This window comes from Molossus molossus, unplaced genomic scaffold (genome assembly GCF_014108415.1).
Source record: "Molossus molossus isolate mMolMol1 unplaced genomic scaffold, mMolMol1.p scaffold_m16_p_14, whole genome shotgun sequence".
Lineage (NCBI taxonomy): Eukaryota > Metazoa > Chordata > Mammalia > Chiroptera > Molossidae > Molossus > Molossus molossus.
Genome location: NW_023425349.1, coordinates 1528621 through 1547046, shown reverse-complemented (window position 1 = coordinate 1547046; position 18426 = coordinate 1528621). Strand labels below are relative to the sequence as shown.

At 64.9% G+C, this 18426-nt stretch overlaps 2 protein-coding genes across 7 annotated transcripts in view; both read left to right on the top strand.

Annotated features, from left to right (window-relative positions):
* SEC16A (SEC16 homolog A, endoplasmic reticulum export factor) overlaps positions 1-9234 on the top strand; it is a 32524-nt gene extending 23290 nt beyond the window's left edge. For 2 of the 4 annotated variants that reach the window (XM_036260389.1, XM_036260388.1), the window contains exons 20-31: positions 75-258; positions 729-962; positions 1393-1475; positions 2307-2456; positions 4050-4130; positions 4274-4330; positions 4436-4547; positions 4755-4892; positions 5048-5142; positions 6103-6162; positions 6901-6978; positions 7704-9234. In XM_036260389.1, the coding sequence (XP_036116282.1) occupies positions 75-258; positions 729-962; positions 1393-1475; positions 2307-2456; positions 4050-4130; positions 4274-4330; positions 4436-4547; positions 4755-4892; positions 5048-5142; positions 6103-6162; positions 6901-6978; positions 7704-7772 (1341 nt within the window). In that variant the 3' untranslated portion in view covers positions 7773-9234. Of the gene's footprint in view, positions 1-74; positions 259-728; positions 963-1392; positions 1476-2306; positions 2457-4049; positions 4131-4273; positions 4331-4435; positions 4548-4754; positions 4893-5047; positions 5143-5648; positions 5724-6102; positions 6163-6900; positions 6979-7703 lie in introns of all 4 variants that reach the window. The other 2 variants (XM_036260391.1, XM_036260390.1) reach the window with 2 other exon arrangements.
* A 425-nt stretch (positions 9235-9659) lies between these two features.
* INPP5E (inositol polyphosphate-5-phosphatase E) lies at positions 9660-18035 on the top strand. Of its 3 annotated transcripts, XM_036261987.1 has the most exons (11): positions 9660-9712; positions 10411-11482; positions 12274-12397; positions 13395-13492; positions 14176-14300; positions 14387-14506; positions 14772-14879; positions 15457-15618; positions 15931-16046; positions 16586-16722; positions 17065-18035. In XM_036261987.1, exons 2-11 carry the CDS (start codon positions 10719-10721, stop codon positions 17195-17197), a joined length of 1887 nt encoding a protein of 628 aa, XP_036117880.1. In that variant the 5' UTR covers positions 9660-9712; positions 10411-10718; the 3' UTR covers positions 17198-18035. The 3 variants fall into 3 exon arrangements, with proteins under 3 accessions (XP_036117880.1, XP_036117877.1, XP_036117879.1); XM_036261984.1 differs by lacking the exon at positions 17065-18035 and having other exon boundaries at positions 16586-17036; XM_036261986.1 differs by lacking the exons at positions 9660-9712; positions 17065-18035 and having other exon boundaries at positions 10339-11482; positions 16586-17036.
* The last annotated feature ends 391 nt before the right edge of the window (positions 18036-18426 follow it).

Genomic DNA, 18426 nt, shown 5'->3' with positions numbered 1-18426 from the left:
GAGTGAGCAGGGCAGTGGGAGGGGCGGACGGCTCCCCCGCCCCGCTGTGTCCCGACGTGAAGTCTCTCCCTCAGGAGGGCGCTGTGGTGTGGAGTCAGGGTGCCGTCTTCCCCCAGCGCTGTCCCAGCACACCAAGCTCCGAGGTGGGGCAGCCTGACGGCCCAGGACTCGAGCAGCCCTTGGACCTGGGCACTGAGAATCCACTACTGGCGCCCCCTGTGCCCAGTGCTGAGCAGGGCATGTGGCTGCTGCCTGTAGGTGAGCCAGCACGCAGGGGGAGGGCCCGCGCACCTGCTGAAGATGGCAGCTTGCAGCCCTGGAGAATGGAGGGGAAGCTTTGTACCACCTTCGTCTCCCCCTCTTGTGCTTATTCCCTTGCTGACCCCGGCAGGTCTCATGGCTTTGAATGACCTGAGGACGAGTGGGTGGCCAGTTTGAGTCCCGGAGGTGGAGTCCGGGTTGTGCTAGGGTTAGGGTCATGCCCCATGTCGCCGTTAACCATGTCCAGTCCTCAGCGCTAAGAAGTATTTGCTCACTTTGCCCCAAACCAGCGATGTCCTGGATTCTGTGGCAATTTCTGCTTTAGTGATCGGTTCTCCTGTGTCTCAGTAAGAAACGTGGCCGCGCAGAACACCCCGTAATTGTCTGGTCACCACCAGTGAGCTTGTTCAGCTGATGGGCTTCACCTCAGCACCTTTGACGTTCTCTCCTCCACTGTCTCCATGCAGCTCCACCGACGCTCCCCGGTGGCCAGCCCGCCACCCCTGCCAGGGTGCCAATGTTCCCGGTGCCGCCCCCAGGCACTGTTGAGCCGGGGCCTGGTGGTGGAGCCCCAGGGTCTGTGCTTGGCTTCGCAGAGCCCTCTGGGCCTGATCCTGCAGCGCTGTACCCAGGGCCTGGCATGCCACCCAGCACACCGTCTCTTCAGGAAGGTGAACAGCTGCTCCGGACCCAGGGCTCAGGTGGGTCTGCCGAGGTCGCTGAGAGCAGAGCTCAGCAGGGTTTCCTGCTCCAGGAGCAGTCAGGGGAAGAGACTGAAGTCGTGTGGACTCAAGACAAGTTACGGGGCGTGTTGTAGGCCGAAACCCCGGCTCTTTTAGGCTGAGTGGTAACTGGATGGCAGGCTGGTGGTTCTCGTGACCATCGTTAGGGTGAGGCGTGGCTGTCTGGGGCACGACCGCATGCCGTGGGGTACGCCCTGGCTGTGCCCTTGTGACCTGCACGTGGACTCTGCCTGGCCGTGCCCCCTGTCTGCCTCGTGGACAGAGCGAAGGGGATGCCCGAGGAGAACCACTGCCCTGGTTCTGGCGGAGCACTGGGAGGCCGGCCCTGCACGCCCCTCCTCTGTCCTGCGCTCGGCCCCGGGTCACGGGTCCTCTCTGCTGTTGACAGGGACGCTGCCACAGGACACCCACGGAAGAAGCTCACTGGCAGAGCGGAGAGAAGAGGATTTTGGTGGCAAATCGGATAATGTGGTTGGTACTCTCCCAGCTTTCGTCCGGTAGGGACCCACAGCTGTTCCTCAGCCCAGCAGACAGGTGGTGCTGAGCATTCGAAACGGTTGTTTAAAGTGTTTCTTAAAGAGAAGGCACTTCTAAAAAAGCTCAAATCCTTAAAAAAGGACGATTTGGTAAAGACATGAGGGGGAAGGGTGACTGAACTGGCATAACAGCGGTCAGGTGCAGGAGCAGAAACACCCCTGGCGAAGCCGGTGCTCGCTGCAGCTTCTCTAAGGCCCTCCCCTGCCTGGCTCTGCACCTGCTCTTGAGGTTGAGATTCACTGTATCAGGCCTGCTTGGTACAAATACCACCTCTGTTCGCTCTGATCCCCAAGCGGGAGGGTCAGATGCTTTTATACAAGCTGCTTTCTGGAAACGTCTTCATGGACACCCCGCTTGGCCTGCACGCCTGTCAGCAGGCGATCGGTGCTGCCCCACCTCACTGTGTGCTCGGCGTCAGGACCTTCTGTCCCTGGAAAGTGACACGAGAGCTTAGCTGTATCGAGACAGACTTACTAGCCCCGGGGTAGTTCACTTTCAAGAAGCCCGCTGTTCCGCCGACCAGTCTTGATGCTCTGTGCATAGAGTTCATTTTCTCCCACCCAGAGCCCACCTTCTGATTTCTGTGATGCCCCCTGATAAGTCACCCGTCAAGTGCGGGCTGGCTCTCCTCCGTTAGTCCAGGGAGCCAGGACCCCTCCCCCGTCCCCACCTTCCCCTCTCCTTGGTTTCGCCATCCGGCCTCTCAGTTGTTCTGGGGGCTCCTGGGAGGTGCCCGGGTGACTGTTCCCTCGTTGCCTTGGACAGGGCTCCTCGAGGAAGCCGCAGGACGCTGAGGCCCCCCCGGGGTGGGGCGGTGCCAGCCTGGGTTCCCTGCAGCCTCCATCTTTGACACCTGCTCCTGAAGTGAAGAGCCCGGTACAAGCAGCCAAAACAGAGCCCAGAGAGCCCAAGAAGGTAACACACAGCCCACCTCCAGCTGGGCGGGGCTGGAATAGGCCCCAGGGGGCTCAGCTCACATGGGCAACCCCCTTGAGGATAAGGCATTTGTTTCTTTTCTGATTAAGCCAAACATTTAAAAAATACCTTTATTAATTTTTTTAGAGAGAGAGAGAGAAACCCCGATCAGCTGCCTCCTGCACGCCTGTACCTGGGATTGAGCCCACAACCCAGGCCTGAGCCCTGACTGAGACTAACCGGCAGTCTTCAGTGCGTGGGACACCCGCCCGAGCCACACTGGCCAGGGCCAGCCAGACTCCTCTGCACGCGAGCGCATGCAGTGTGGAGGGCGCGCAGCTTCGGGGGGCTCTCTGTCTGGGCCATGGCACACCCCAGTGCAGAGCCAGGGCCGTCCAGCCTCCCAGCGTCCTCGTGTCCATGGGCTGTCGGCACCACCCCTACAGCCAGCCTGTCTCCTGACTTCGGTCGCCGTCGACGAGCTCTGGCTGTGGGTGAACCTGACGTGACCGAGGCTTGTCCTGCGTCACCATGTAGCAGCTCCTGCTGCGTGGGTGCCCTAGTGCCCTTCCTCCTGACGGCGCTGGGCCCTCCCAGCAGCCGTCCACAGCTGTACCCGCCATCCAGGCCTTGTCCCCGTGTGCAGGGTGGACGCTGCGGTCCTTCTGTTGGCCCTTCTGCTGGCTGGTGGTGCTCGCTGTGCTGCGTGGGCATTTCCTGGGCAGCGTGGCGCGCGATCCCCCCTCGCCGGCCTCCGCTGTGCGCTGTCTTCCCCGTTTTGCTTTTGTCGTCGGTGACTTGCAGGAGGTCTTTCCACAACGTGGGTCAAGTCCCCGTTAGGCTCCGGGTCTGTGCGTTGCCTTTCACTTTCCTGACGCCGTCTGGGGAACACGTTCTCAGTTTTAATAGGGTTCGTCCATCGAGTTTTTCCGTCATGGCTACTACCTGCTATGAGCAGTTTTCATTCAGAATGTGTGTGAATTGTGAGCTAAACAAGTCGAAAGCGAGCAGGTCACTGTGGGGTCTCCAGGGCAGGCCGTCCCCCTGCTGAGATCCAGAGAAGCAACTTTCGAGTGGGGGCGACCATCGCTGCTTCCTCCCTGTGTTTTTAGTAGAAGTGCAGTACAGTATTTGACGAAGACAGAAATTCCCAGTGGGTAAACTCTTCCAGCTTGGGACACAGAGGGACTCTGTGGAGGGGCCACGCTGACTTCCCAGACTGCCACTCACTGCTCAGATGGGGAGGGTGTCGGGTCCCGCACCTGTCAGCACACAGACACAGTATCTCTGGAGGCAGAAGTTTAACTGTGGAGCACACAGCACCACACTGACCGTGCCCCACGTCCTGTGCACAGCTCAGCAGCGTCAGGCACTAGCTGTGGGGCAGCCGCCATGTCCTCTTCGGGCCTGTCCATCCTCCCAGCTGACTGTCCCAGGAAACACCCACCCCACCCGTGCCCCAGCTCCTGCATCCGCGGTCCACTTCCTGTCTGTGGATCTGACTCCCCCAGGACTTCACAAGTGGGGTCACGCAGGACCGTCCATGTCGTTCCCTCTGTGTTGTCCTCAAGGCGTTGTCATGGTTTTGTGCAGAGTGGCGCGTCCTGGCTCTCTCGCTGGCTGTCAGGGAAGAAGAGGACAGAAGCACACCTGCCGGACGACAAGAACAAATCGGTGAGTGTCGCTGGAGGCGGCTCCCGATGTGCACGGGTGTCTGTGGCTCAGCTGCGCCAGCTTCTCGTGGAGTCGGTGCCCCAGCGTCAGACACTCTGTCCAGCTGTCTGCTGACGCTGGTCTGTCCTTCATAATCGTGGCAGATCGTCTGGGACGAGAAGAAGAACCGATGGGTGGACACCAACGAGCCCGAGGAGGAGGTTGGTTGGAAAGGGGGGGCTGTGCGCGGGGCGGGGGCTGCCTTCCCTGGCTTCTGCCCGCGGCCAGGTTTGGAACAAACTCCTGAAGCCACCGTCCCTCTGCAGAAGAAGGCTCCGCCCCCGCCTCCGGTGCTGCTTCCCAACGCTCCCCAAGCTGCCACCGCTGAGCCTGGGGGGCCCCCCAGAGCCTCTGTGAACATGTTTTCTAGAAAAGCAGGTAACAGAGCCAGCGAGGAGGCTGGTTTGGGTCGTCCATGTGTCCTGTCGACGGCCTGGGCTCTGAGCAGGGCACGTGTGCTAGGTGGCAGTGCCACACACGTGGGGCAGGTTCACAAGCAGGACTGTGCGGGGGGTGGGACGAGGGTCCCTGCTGGCTCTCCCCGGAAGCCGGGCCCTTGGCTGACCAGCCCCTCCCTCCCCACAGCCGGAACTCGAGCGCGCTACGTGGACGTCTTGAACCCCGGCGGGCCCCAGCGCGCGGACCTGGCTCCTGCCCCCGCAGACCTCTTTGCCCCACTTGCCCCACTCCCGATCCCAACGCACTTGTTCGGACCAAACCCAGGTGGGCAGTCGGGGTGCACGTCTGTTTGGCCCCCCTCCTGACCTTTGACTCCCCGGGAGCCTTCATCTCCCTGGAGAGGCCTGATTCCTCTGCCCTGAGAGCACTCCTGGGACGCCTTCCGGGGTGTGGTCACCCCTCCTCCGGCTCCTTCACAGATGCAGAGGGAGCCCCACCCGCAGAAGCCTCTAGCAGGGAAGGGCGCTGGCCGGCTGGGGGTCCAGCTCATCCCGAACCTTCCTCGGAGCCCCAGGTGCGTGGGCCCTGATTTCCTGGTCTGTGTCCATGGTGCCCCGAGAGTGCCCGCTTCTGCCGGAGGGCTCTTCCTAGCGAGTGTCCCCGGAGACTGCACATCGTCGCCACCTGTCTGGTGTCTTACCGCTGAGCCTAACCGGCCAGGTCGGGACTATTTTTTTAATGTTTAAAACTTTCTGTGAACTGGAATGGTTCAGGGTGCAGTTCCTGAAGTTGGATCAACCAAGATTCAGCCCTGGTTCCCGTCAGTTATGTTGAAATTTGGGGGAGTCACTTCTCCAGGCCTCAGTTTCCTTCCCGGGAAAGAGGGTGGGAAGAACACCCAGGCACAGGCTGCTGGGAGGCCGAGTGGGGCGTGGGCTGTGCAGGCCGGGCTCTCCCCACCCCCGAAGGACACTTTCCGTGGGGTGCAGCAGCCTGCGGCCTGGGCCAGACGAGGGCTGTCCCCGCCTGTGGGCACTCGCTGCTGAGCCCGGCCCGCACTGCATGTGTCTCTCCTGGCAGGCGCTGGGTTCGGCAGCCTCACTCCTGGCTTCTGAGCTGGTGCCCTGCCCAGTGGACGGTCCCCAGGGGGGAGAGGTGAGGGGCTCCCACCACAGAAGCCAGGCCCAGGAAGCTCGATCTTGTCTGCTGGCTTCTTCCTTTAAAAGCAAATGTTCGTGGGTAGGAAAGGCAGCTTAAACGCTTCTTTACCATTGTATTCCTACAAACACGGGCACACTGTGTGAGCAGCTGTCCGGGAGCTTGAACTGCAGGGCTGGGTGCTCGCAGCCTGGCGCCCGGCTCCTGCGTCTCGGGGCGAGGCCGGCGGCTCTGGCTGAGGCTGCGTTCAGGCGGGAAGGGAAGCTCATGCAGGCTTCTCCCTCTGGGCTCTGGCGGCTCTTTAAAGCTCTCGGAATCGCCGAGCTTGGAGCGAGCCGCACGCTGACCGTCTGTGTTGTGCTCTCGCTGTCCGTAGCTTTCGCGCTGCAGCTCGATGAGCTCGCTGTCACGAGAAGTGAGCCAGCACTTGAATCAGGTACCCGAGCTGGTGGCTCTCCCTCGCCCAGGGCTGGACTGGGTCACCTCTGTTCCTTAGGGCACTGTACTGGCCGGTCACTAACATTACCGTGGTGCTGCCCAGCGTCACGTGGCAGGATGCAGTGTTCCTTTCTTCCCGTCCCGGGGTCCCCGTGCAGGTGGACTGCAGCTGCGCCTCTGAATCGCTTCCCCGATGGCTGGCGTGGGCACAGCCTCACCGTGTGTGAGCGTGTCAGCAGCCACCAGGTCAGGGTGCTCTCGTTTGAAAGCAAGAACTTTCTCTGATCAAGCACAAAAAGGGTTATGTAGGCTGGGCAGAGTGGACAGCGACAGCTGACCTGTGGCCAGCGTGCGTGGGAAATAAAGGAATACTTCATCTTTGGTGTGTAGCGTGGAGCCAGGCTCTCCCAGTGACTCAGCTGAAAGGCTTCATGTGACCTTTGAACTTGCACATGAATCTGGATTCTGTCTCGGGCACGCTGGGTCGGAAGTGGTCACACACGCCCACTAACTGCCCGCTAGGCACCCGCGGCTCTGCATGCCCTGCCTCGAGGCGCCCGCTGCATGTGCCCTGCTTCCCCCGCTCCCCTGCCAGCCGCCAGCAGCGCGGCCCCGGCGCGAGCGGGCTCCCCGTCTGCTTCTGCGGCTTCTGTGAACCTATCACGAGTCCCCACTCAGCAGCAGTGTCCGTGGAACTGACGCTGACTTGCTGAGCTGGGCCCTCTGTGGTTCCCAGGCTCCCAGTGACTGCCCCCCGGCAGGGGACCCCCCCCAGGCGGCCGTGGCCTTCTACAACCCCACGCAGTTCACACAGGTGAGTCTCCCAGAGCGGGAGGAGCCTCCCCCGACCCACGGCCCAGCTCTGCGTCGGCCCTGCTGCGTCCTGCCGACCCACCTCCCTGCGGGCTCTGCGCCGGCCTCGCTGCCTCCATCTGGCGGCCGCGCCCTTCAGGCGGGCGTCCTCGACTTTTCCTTGTTCCTCTCCCTTCTCAGCTCTCACCTCTACAGTGTAGACTGGCTGCCAGGGTAGGGGAGCTGGGTGGGGGCAGGGGTCCACAGGGGGTCTTGGTCTGCAGAAGGGAAACCTCCGCTGAGCCTTGGCTGCCCTGACACACGCCCTGCTGCCCGCACCTTGCCGAGCCCCCTGCGGCCCTGCCCTGGGCGTCTGCAGGTGAGGCCGCTGCTTGGCCTCCCTCCCCTCCCCTCTCCCAGGACCAAGGCATCCCGTCACTACCCGGCCACTGTCTGCATGTCCGCTCCAAGGGGCAGTGGTGGTGGTCTTCCCCCCTGTGACCCTGACCTCGCAGTTCATGCCTCTGCCAGAACCCCTCGACCTCCGTGGTGCTCAGGGTCTGTGAGGGTGTGGCCAGTGGCCAGTGGCCGCGGCTGCTGGAGTGGGACAGAGCGAGCATTCCCCTCTGACGGCGGGTGTTCTCCGGGCTTGTCCCCCAGGCCCACAGCGAAGCGTGCTGAGCCCTCACTGAGTCGCCCAGCTCAGCGGTGGGCGCAAGTCGGTACATCCGTGTCGTGTCGTTTCAGGCCTCTGTCACCTCCGCAAGCTCAAGGTCGGGGAGGGTTGGCCAGAGGAAGTACCCGGTGTTGAGGTAGACGGCCCTGCTCTACACCAGCATTCGGCCCGAAACGACTCCACCAACACTCAGACTGATGGCCTGCGGCCTCCCTGCGCCCACATGGACAGCAGGGACTCGGAGCCGCAGCTCCGCACTGTCTGCAGGAAGTGTCACCCGCGTTAACCCCACAGCCCTCAGGTCTGGACGGGGGAGAGCCTGTGGCTCCTACCTTTCACCTACAGAGCGGGTTCAGGACAGCGGTCAGTCACTTCAGAACGTACCCCGAGTACAGCGACTCCCTTTGCTGCCGGGGGAACTTGGAACTGCGGGAACCAGGGCGTCTCCCAAAGCCTGGCGGCGAGTCCGTCAGATTCCTCCCGGTTCCCCCGAGATGCTGGAAGAAAGGGAGCCTGTGACTGGGGCACACTGAGGCCTGCTCTGCAGCCGCGCAGTCGGCAGCTGCCCAGCGGTGCAGACCCAGAGCGCGGCTGGTGGGCGGGCCTCGGCGGGCCTCAGGGCGTGGTCACTGCCCGGCCTCTGCCAGGTCCAGGCACCCGGCACCCCCGCGTCTCTCCTGCACAGACCTTGCAGTGGCGCCGGATTCTCTGCCCGACTGGGACCGCGAGGGCTTCCCGCTGCCGGGGCCTGGCTGCACGCGCCGCGAGGAGAGGCCGCAGCAGAGCTTGTCCGGTGCCGCTGGTCCTCCCGGCAGCCCTGGGTGGAGTGTGGCTCTTTGTCTGGGTCTCTTCAGCGAGTAGCGTGGCCGGGCTTAGGGCAGCCGTGTTGTGGCTGCCACACTCTACACGCCCGAGCCGCATTACCGCTGGTGGCTTCAGGGTGCCGGCCAGCTGCAGGCTTCCTCTCACCGGGTGACAGCGGCAGCGTTGTAAACAAAGTGGCTAAAATAATTTCTTGGCAGAAGCTCCTGAAGCTGGTATTTCTGCCCCTGGAATGTCCCCACACTGACCGTCAGTAGCTGGTGTGTGACTCTCCGCCGCCTGAGTCTGCAGAGGGAGGCCTTCCTCCTATCAGACTCAGGGCTTCAAGGCTTCATCGACTGTTCCTAAAACTGTTCACATTCTTGTGACATCTAAAGAGACTGAAGAAAGATTAAAATATTTATAAAAATCATTAGGAACTAATTTCTGTAGTTCTGCTTGGTATTTTAAATTTCTGTAGTCGTGTGACTGGACTGGGCACAGGTCCTCCTGTTCCCTGGTTCGGGGATCGCGTAGGAAGGGCCCACAGAATGTCCGCAGCCCTGCGTGACCGGACCCACAGTTCTCACTGGGAAAGGCCCGGCCCCAGCGGTGTGTCTCTTGTTCCCTAGGTCAGCAGGGTGTGACTCCTGGGGCCTGAGACCCTCCTGTCCTCGGCTTCCTCCAGCCCATTGTTCTCTGTTAGTGACTTTTAATTCAAGAAGCTTCCTCCAGGTGGGAGCTGCTATTTTTCCTAAATGCAAATTGTTACACTGCAAATTGTTAAATAAAATATTTTGCGCTCTGGGCGCTCACCTGTTGTTTGCTTTTGTTGATTTGCGGCCCTGAGCCTGCAGGACCCAGGTCCCCGCGGGTGTTGGGGCGCCGCACGTGGACCATCGCGGGGGCGGCCTGGGCGGACTGGCCTGCGGCCGCTCTTCCGCAGCTCCGGGGGGAGGGGCTCCCCTCGGGGTGGTGGGTAGGTTGTGAATGTGGACAGCACCATGAAAGGGGGACAGGTGTGTTGGGGTTCCATTTGCAGGGAAGGTCCAGACAGAGCAAATACGCTGAGATGGAATGGGGGTCTGGGCCCCCACTCTGGCCCAGCGGAAGGGAGAAAGTCTGATGATGGGGGCGGGGTCTCCGCAGCCCCGTCCGCGGTGCCGGCTGGGTCCTCCGGCCGCCAGGGGCCGCTGCAGGCTCCTGCGGGGCCGCCCCGCCCGCGGGTGGCGGTGAGCGGCTGCCGAGGCCCGCGGGGCTGGAGCGGGCGCGCCCAGAGGTAGGGGCGCAGATCCCGGAAGGGTGGGGCGCGGGGTCCTGCGCACCCGGTGACCCGGGCGGGGGTGCGTGGGTCCAGGGCTGGTGACCCCTGAGTGCGGAGTTGGGGCATGGGTGACCCCTGGGCCTGGGCGGGGTGACCCCGGGGCGCAGGTCCGGGCACGGGGTCGAGTTGGGGCGCAGGGGTTCTGGGTGGTGCTCGGAGCTCAGGACGCCAGGGCGGGGTGACCCAGGGCTCGAGATCCCCCACGGGCGGGTTCCCGCACGCAGTGATCCGGCGCGTCTCGCCCCACCCCCAGCGCCGCTGCGGTCGTTGCCTTGGGACCCGGCGGAGCAGGCCCGGGCGGGCGCTTGGGGGCCTCCCCTGCAGACCGGCTGGGGTCGCAGGCCCTCAGGGCGGGGTCTGCGGACCCGCGATGGTGCTGGGCTGGAGCCTGGGCCAAGGCCGGCGGCCCGCGTCGGAGGCTGCGCCCGCGAGCTGGCCGCCACCTTGGGCTGGGGCGTTCTTGCTGGGGCAGCCCCCTGGGGAAGGTGGCTTCCTGTAGGAGGCCGAGCTTTGGCCCACCGCCGGGGAAGGCAGGCCGGGATGTCTGAATGCTTGTCTCTGCTGGACAGCCCCCGGCCTGTCCACTGGCACCTGGCACCTAGCTGCCCTCCAGGGACCGGAAATTCGGGGAAGTAATAGCAGTTTTCCCGCAGGTCCCTGGGGGTCCGGGACTTCCAGGCCTCCGGCCATGCAGCATCTAGCCCCGTCCCTGCTGGACCACTCCAGGCCTGACCAGGAGCCCCTGCGGGTCCTCTCCAGCCTCACCTGGGACATCTGAGCTCGCGTCCCTGACCCTGGGCATCGCTGGCAGCCCCCGAAGAGCCGTCTTCAGGTCGGGTTGGCTGCCCACATCGGTGAGGGCTGGCCCTGGACTGCGCCATCCAAGTCAGCCTGCCTGGGGCGCTCAGAGGTGACTTCCAGGCAGCTCACCGCCCACAGCCACCCGGAGCCTGAATGCAGAATGCTCAAGGGGCAACTTCCAAACACAGACAAAGACCTGGCCTCCTGCCCAAGGTCCCCACCCACTGACGACTGTCCCGGCCCCGAGAAGAGCCCAGTGGTCTCTCTGGACATTCCAGCAAAAATCAGCAATGAAGACCCACAGGCTAAGACAAAACTCTTTACCCCAAAGCCACCCACGAAGCCCAGGCTGGAGCGGGCACTGTCCCTGGATGAGAAGGGCTGGAGGAGGCGGCGTTTCCGAAACAGCCAGGAGGACCTGCGCTCCCAGGATGGGGCCAGCCCCTCCAGGGGCTCCTTGCAGGACGAGGTCCCCGCGCCCCCCGTCCACACTTGCTTCCCGCCCTGCCTGAGCACCTCCTTGCAGGAAATCCCCACGACCCACAGGCCTCCACGCGGCTCAGGCGGGAGCCCCTCCTCGTGGGGTAACTGTGTCTCCGGGATGATGGGCACCTCCCTGGACCTCCTGCACCGGGAGAGGCCTTCAGCTGGGAGCAGCCCCAGGCTGGCCAGCGGGCTTCCCTCACGCCCACTGCCCGCCATGGACTGGAACGTTGCCTCTGACTCCCTGCGGACGGCAAACAAGGTGGACGCAGATCACGCCGACTACAAGCTCCGTTTGCAGACCAAGCTGTTCCGGGCCCACAGCAGCCTGGGCCCCGGCCGGCCCCCGAGCCCCCTGGCCTGTGACAGCTGCTCCCTGCGCTCAGCCAAATCCTCCTTCAGCCTCCTGGCCCCCATCCGCACCAAGGACGTCCGGAGCAGGTAGGGCCCCCCACCCCAGGCAGGGCCCCCCCAGGCAGGGGCCGGCGGTGCGTTTCCTTGGCCTTCATTTCAGGTTCAGAAGCAGCCTCCACGAGAGCCACGTGATGATTTTCTCATTGAAATGTCGGGACATAAAGGTGGAGACTCACTGGGTCCCACTTTCTTCCCCGGGGACTCCCCTGCCTGGGCTGATAGCTAGATGCTGTTGCTGGACTGGGGGGCCAAGCCACATGCAGGGAGAGTCCACTCTCGGGCAGGGAGGGGACGGCAGGCGGGGCCTGATCTCCTGCGTTTGCTCCCAGCAGGACCCCGTGCTGTCTGGTGCGCTGGGAGCCGGTTTGCCGAGCACCTGCCGTCACTCGTGGGGGGGAGGGGCTCGTCCCGTGGGAACACGGGTCCCTCCCGAGCTTTTCGGGCTGTAACGTTTAATCTGTGTCGTTTCGATGGTTTGAAAAGGACCTGGGTGCCATCCGTGTGTCTTCCCTTTTGCTCACAACTCCCAAGCGCCTGTTCTGGCTCCGCTCTCCTGGGGTCGGAGCCACGAATTCACCAGACGGGGGACCCTCGACCTCTTCCTGAGCAGAGCTGGTCCTGGGGGCTCAGTCCTGGCGCCGTCCTGAGCTGCCCAGCCGTACACTGTCCCCCACCCTGCCGCTGCCTCGTGGCCAGGCCGCGCTCCCAGCTGACCAGGCTGGGCGGCTGTTTGAAGCACACGTCGGCATGGCCCTGGGGGTCCGAGGGGCATGTCCGGCCACTGACCCCTCCCTCTTTCTGTCCTCTCTGCTCTGCAGGAGCTACCTGGAGGGGAGTCTCCTGGCCAGCGGGGCCCTGATGGGGGCAGACGAGCTGGCCCGGTACTTCCCGGACCGGAACGTGGCCCTCTTTGTGGCCACCTGGAACATGCAGGGCCAGAAGGTAAGTGGGCCGCCCGCCCCTCCCAGGACGAGGCCAGGGTTCCCGCTGGGCCTCTCCACGGCCCAACACCCCGGAGAGGCCTCCGGCAGTGACCGGGCAGCAGCCTGCCCTCTCCCCGCAGCCACTGTTGATCAGACGCGTCACCTCCAGCGTGGGGGGCGCATCCCGACCGCTATGGTTGGTCCAGGCTGCAGCCCAGGCTCACACGGCGATTCTGGGGAAACCTGCGGCCCCCCTGCTCCCCTTGCAGCCAACCCCGTGTCCCCCTGAGACCCCTTCACACGCAGGGTCTGTCCTCAGCCTGGTGGTCTGCACCCTCCTGCCTGGGGGCCCAAGTTCTGGGGCCGGGCGGGGCCTGGTTCTGGGCTGTGGGTGATCCTGACGCCCGTCGGGTGAGGGGCAGGGCAGTTGCCACAAGCGGGGTCTCGGGGACGTTTCCCGAGCGCCCCTGGTTGCTCACCTGCGCCCGAGAGTTGGCTGAGGCGAGACGGAAGGGCCTCCCCATGTCGTGGCCGTCTTCTGACGTCCGGTGACAGTCCCTGGGGTCACAGGGCTGCTTTGCGGATGAGGTTGGGCTGACGTAACCGGGAGCCTGGACGACACAGCCACCTGGGTAGAGGGGAGTGATTCCCGTTGAGTTGGGGGAGGAGGCAGGTGTCCAGGATGGTGGCTCTGCTGTCCTCAGGGAGCCGCCCACTCCGTCCACAGGGCATGGCCCTGTCCTGGGCCTTCAGGCCTTACAGGGCCCAAAACAGGTGGCTATTGTGGCCATAGGGTGGAGCGAAGGGCCAGGGGTACGGCCTCCCTGAGGGGTCCGCTGCACCCCAGCTGTGTGGGGCACACACTCAGGGTCAGGCTCAGGCCTGGGTATGCATGGGACCAGGGACAGACAGAGCCTGGGCAAGGACAGGCTGGTGGGGGAGAGGCTGCGTCCTGGGGAGGGCAGGAGCCCCGCGTGCTGGGCCCCTTCGGCCCCCTGCTAGGCACTGCTTCTCAGGAGCTGCCCGCCAACCTGGACGAGCTCCTGCTGCCCGCCGAGGCCGACTACGCCCAGGACCTGTACGTCGTCGGGGTCCAGGAGGGCTGCTCCGACAGGTAGAGCCCCCCCCCCCCAGCCTGCCAGTCCCTGTGCACAGCACTGAGGTGGGCCTGCTGTGACCTGAGACCCTCCCCCAGGCTGAGCACACCTTCTCTAACGAGGCGACTCAGAGAATTTAAAGGGGAAAAGGTTTACCTTCTGGGTAACAGCTGACCTGGGAGGTGGTGAACACGCAGCCCCCAGCCAGACCCTCCCGGGGTGCTCGCCTGCCCCGTCTTCCGCACACCCCCGGCGTTGTTGGGGTCACCTGGTGAGGGGTGGCAGCGGCAGTGCCCCGGCCTCACTCCCACCTGGCCTGGGTCTCCCCCGGGCCTCTGCCGGGCGGGCGGGAAACGTCTGCTCAGGTCTGAGCCGGGTCAGGACCTGGCCCCGCTCACGGGAGCCTCTCCAGGGCGGGGGATCCAGGAGGAAGCGGGGTTCATGGAGGCCGAGCCTCTGCTCAGCAGCCCCAGCGCCCCCTGTGGCGCTCATGCTGCAGTTCCCCCTGCAAGACGGGGCCGGCCCATGGGGGGTCCCGGGGTTGGACCTCGGAGGCCGGCCCGTGGGGGGTCCCGGGTTTGGACCTCGGAGGCCGGCCCGTGGGGGGTCCCGGGGTTGGACCTCGGAGGCCGGCCCGTGGGGGCGGCTCCCGGGGTTGGACCTCGGAGGCGGCCCCCCCATGGTGGCTCCGCCCCCCCAGGCGGGAGTGGGAGGCCCGCCTGCAGGAGACGCTGGGCCCGCACTACGTCATGCTGCAGTCCGCGGCCCACGGGGCGCTGCACATCTCCGTGCTCATCCGCCGCGACCTCATCTGGTTCTGCTCAGGTGGGCGGCCGCCTGCACCCACAGCCCTGCTGCGCCGGGCCCTCGGCTGCAGGTGGGCACCGCTCAGCCCGCTTCCTCCCACGCAGAGGTGGAGATCTCCACGGTGACCACGCGCATCGTGTCCCAAATCAAGACCAAGGGGGCCCTGGGGATCAGCTTCACCTTCTTCGGCACCTCCCTCCTCTTCATCACGTCCCACTTCACCTGTGAGTCGCCGCCCCTGAACCCAGGCGGGGTGGAAGGACAGCACTCCCCTCCCTGGGAGGCAGGGTGCGGGGTCCCTCGGCCTGACCTCACCTGCGGCCCTGGCCGAGGCCTGCCAGCTGGCCGGCGGCCTCCTGCGGGCTCCATTCCAGGGGGTAGTGGGCGGGGCTGCGGGGCTGCTGGGTGACCAGCGCTGCGTGGGCTCCACCCGTGTCCGCCGAGTCGGCCACCTGCCCCTCGAGAGGCCCCACCACTCTGTCCTTGCAGCTGGAGACGGGAAGGTCAACGAGAGGCTGCTGGACTACAGCAAGACCATCCAAGGCCTCGCCCTGCCCAAGAACGTGCCAGACACCTGCCCCTACCGCTCCGACTCGGGTGAGCGGCCAGTCCGCGGTGCCTTCGGGCTCTCCCTGTCCCCACGTCCCCACTGCTCCGACTTGGGCGAGCGGCCAGTCCGCAGGGCCTTCGGGCTGTCCCTGCCCCGGACACCCATCCCCACCGCTCCGACTCGGGCGAGCGGCCAGTCCGCGGCGCCTTTGGGCTCTCCCTGCCCCGGACACCTGTCCCCGCGTCCCCACCGCTCTGACTCGGGCGAGCGGCCAGTCCGCGGCGCCTTCGGGCTCTCCCTGCCCCGGACACCCGTCCCCACCGCTCTGACTCGGGCGAGCGGCCAGTCCGCGGGGCCTTCGGGCTGTCCCTGCCCCGGACACCCGTCCCCACCGCCCCGACTCGGGCGAGCGGCCAGTCCGCGGCGCCTTCGGGCTGTCCCTGCCCCGGACACGCGTCCCCACCGCTCCGACTCGGGCGAGCGGCCAGTCCGCGGTGCCTTCGGGCTCTCCCTGCCCCGAGGTAGCCGGGTAGAGACAGGCGGGGCCAGGAGCGCAGACTGTCCGGTTGCCAAGGCGCTGCAGTGGGGACACTGGGCTCACGCACTCTCTGGCTTGTGCCCCAGCCGACGTCACCACCCGCTTCGACGGGGTGTTCTGGTTTGGGGACTTCAACTTCCGGCTGAGCGGGGGGCGTGTCTCCGTGGAGGCCATCCTGAGGCAGGACGGGGAGGCCAGCGTGCCCGCTCTGCTGCGGCTGGATCAGCTCTCCCGGGAGATGGAGAGAGGTGAGGGGCAGCGCGTGTGCGGGTGTGACCGGGCGGCGGGGCCGGGAGAGGGTGAAGCGGAGCCCCTCGCCCGCCCTGAGCTGAGCTGGGCCCGCCCGGGAGGGGTGAAGCGGAGCCCTCGCCCGCCCTGAGCTGAGCTGGGCCCGCCCGGGAGGGGGTGAAGCGGAGCCCCTCGCCCGCCCTGAGCTGAGCTGGGCCCGCCCGGGAGGGGGTGAAGCGGAGCCCCTCGCCCGCCCTGAGCTGAGCTGGGCCCGCCCGGGAGGGGGTGAAGCGGAGCCCCTCGCCCGCCCTGAGCTGTGCTCGGCCACCCAGGGTCCGTCTTCAGGGGCTTCCAGGAGCCAGACATCCACTTCCTGCCGTCGTACAAGTTCGACATCGGGAAGGACTCCTACGACACCTCGTCCAAGCAGAGGACCCCGTCCTACACGGTGAGCCGCCGGCCCTGCTGGCCAGGTTGGACGTGCTCAGCCCAGAGCCGGGACCCGAGCCACAGGCTTCGGGTTCGGGTGGCGTGAGAGCAGTGCCCTGAGCTGGGCGTGACACCGGGCTCGGCCGTGACTGCACCCGAGTGCCTCCTCCCAGGGTCGTCCCGCAGGTGGGGGCCTGGCTCACAGCACACGCCGCAGCGTCCGTCACTCGGGCTGTGTGCTGTCGGGGTCGGGCCAAGGGAGATGGACATGCCAGGCTGCAGACCGCCCGTGGACAAGCACGAGGGGCAGGGTCGGATTTGAGCGTGTCTGCCGCTGCCGGCTCCCACGGAGCTGAGGGGAGCAGATGTTGCATGAGGGCGTGGGGGGGGCCTGGGCACGCCTGCCCCTCCCAGTGCCTGCACGCCTGCCGATTAGGGGGTGTGGGGTGCGGGGCTCCAGGACGGTCTCCCACGGCAGGACTGACGGGACTCTGCTCACGTCACGGGGGGAGGGCGAGCAGGGCAGACAGCATCTGGGTCCCGCCTCGGCTCCTGCAGGACCGGGTTGTGTACCGGAGCCGCCACAAGGAGGACATCTGTCCACTCAAGTACTCCTCCTGTCCGGGGATCAAGACCTCTGACCACCGCCCCGTGTACGGCCTGTTCCGGCTGAGAGTGAGGCCCGGCAGAGACAAGTCAGTATCCTCCTGCCTCTTCACTTCCGGGGCGCAGGGCCAGGCTGGGGGAGGCCGGGGACAGGGCAGAACCCTTGCCCACTCCTGGGGGTACCATCTTTGGACCTTGGTGCAGGCCATTGTGTCCGAGTCCTGACACCCCGGGCCGGAGCGGGGTTCCACAGCCCCAGTGGAGGTCACTGCCAAGGGCTGACGTGTAGAAGCTGTGGACCCGGCTATCTCCGGACCCAACGAGCACAGCGGAGCCGGCCTGGCTCCTAGTGCCCACTGTGGGAGCGCGGGTCGGCCGCCTGAGGGGCCAGGGCCTTGGCACCCCCTTCCCTGCGGCTCTTCCCTCCACAGCATCCCCCTGGCTGCTGGCAAGTTCGACCGCGAGCTGTACTTAGTAGGGATTAAAAGACGCATTTCCAAAGAGATCCAGAGGCAGCAGGCCCTGAAGACGCAGCACTCCAGCGCCATCTGCACCGTCTCCTGAGCAGGCTGCCCGAGGGCTGTGACCTAGCGCCTGAAGCCCCAGAAGGGACGGGGGCTGCTGTCTGAGACCGCTCAGCCTTCGGGGACGCTGATGACCTGCTGCTAGAGGCTGTCCCACCTTAGCAAGAACGTGACGGGCCTGTGGACTGCAGGGCGGCTGGCCCTCACTCCTGGACCTGAACCAGCCGCTTACTGACACGTTCTCCCTGCAGACACCCCAGCTTCCCTTAGCAGGCAGGGCTTGGGCCCGACGCCGCCTCGCCACATCCGTCACCATCCCTGGGACTCACACCTCTCAAGTCAGCGGCCACTCCAGCGTCCAGGTCTCCGTCCTCCAGCCCTCCCTCATCTGAGCACAGTTGACCTGGCACCGGAGAGGCTGCTCAGTGGGGTGACCTGGGGCCCCGGATGCCATGCACGTGCTGGGACCAAGCTGAGGCGGTCACCTGCGGAAGCCAATGTCCAGGGAGCTACCTCAGTCCCTGCTGCTGGGCTGGAATGAAGGGGATGTGACCGATGTTTCAGGGCTGGCCGAGCCCTCCTACCGTGATGCCACCTCCCCGTCCTCGGCTAGGATTTCAGACCATTTGCTCACGCACCCAGCGTCCCCATGACTGGTGTCCACATCAGCCAGTGACTGCTGGGAGCTTAGGAGGCACCACCCACCACCTCGGCTGGCACAGCCCAGGCTGAACTTCTTGCTCAAGGTGTTCAGAGACCATTCTTTCTTTCTGTCTAATTCCATCTCTTGAGACAAGCTTAGGCTTTGAATGTGGGGAAACCTAGGGGTATACAATTATTTATTTTTCCATATTTATATTTTTAAATAAATGCACATATTGAACCTTCAACTCTGTCTGGCCAAAGTATGAGTCCTAGAAAGAAACCACCTGTAGGGAGACTTTCTTCTCAGTGTTCTTGTAACAAACAGGTTTGCTCTTCAGCCGACAGTCCCTTCATTCACCTCTGCTGGTTTTGCTCCACATCCCGTCCATGCCCCGTCCACACCCTGTCCACTGCCCGGTCCACGCCCGGTCCACACACTATCCACGCCCTGCCCACATCCCCCCCACACCCCGCCCACTGCCCGGTCCACACACGATCCACACCCCGCCCACACCCTGTCCCCTGCCCTGCTGTGTTAGCTGGAAAGTGAATCTTTTATTTTTTAGAAATAAATAGAAACATTGATGTGAGAGAAACATTGGCTGCCTTCTGCACACCCCCTAC

Bases quoted from the DNA above. Each gene is read 5' to 3' on its own strand.
- INPP5E (XM_036261984.1), top strand. From the start codon at position 10,719: ATGCTCAAGGGGCAACTTCCAAACACAGACAAAGACCTGGCCTCCTGC. The intron at 14,507-14,771 runs GTGAGTCGCCGC...CTGTCCTTGCAG, and splicing joins CATCACGTCCCACTTCACCT to CTGGAGACGGGAAGGTCAAC. The intron at 15,619-15,930 runs GTGAGGGGCAGC...TCGGCCACCCAG, and splicing joins CTCCCGGGAGATGGAGAGAG to GGTCCGTCTTCAGGGGCTTC.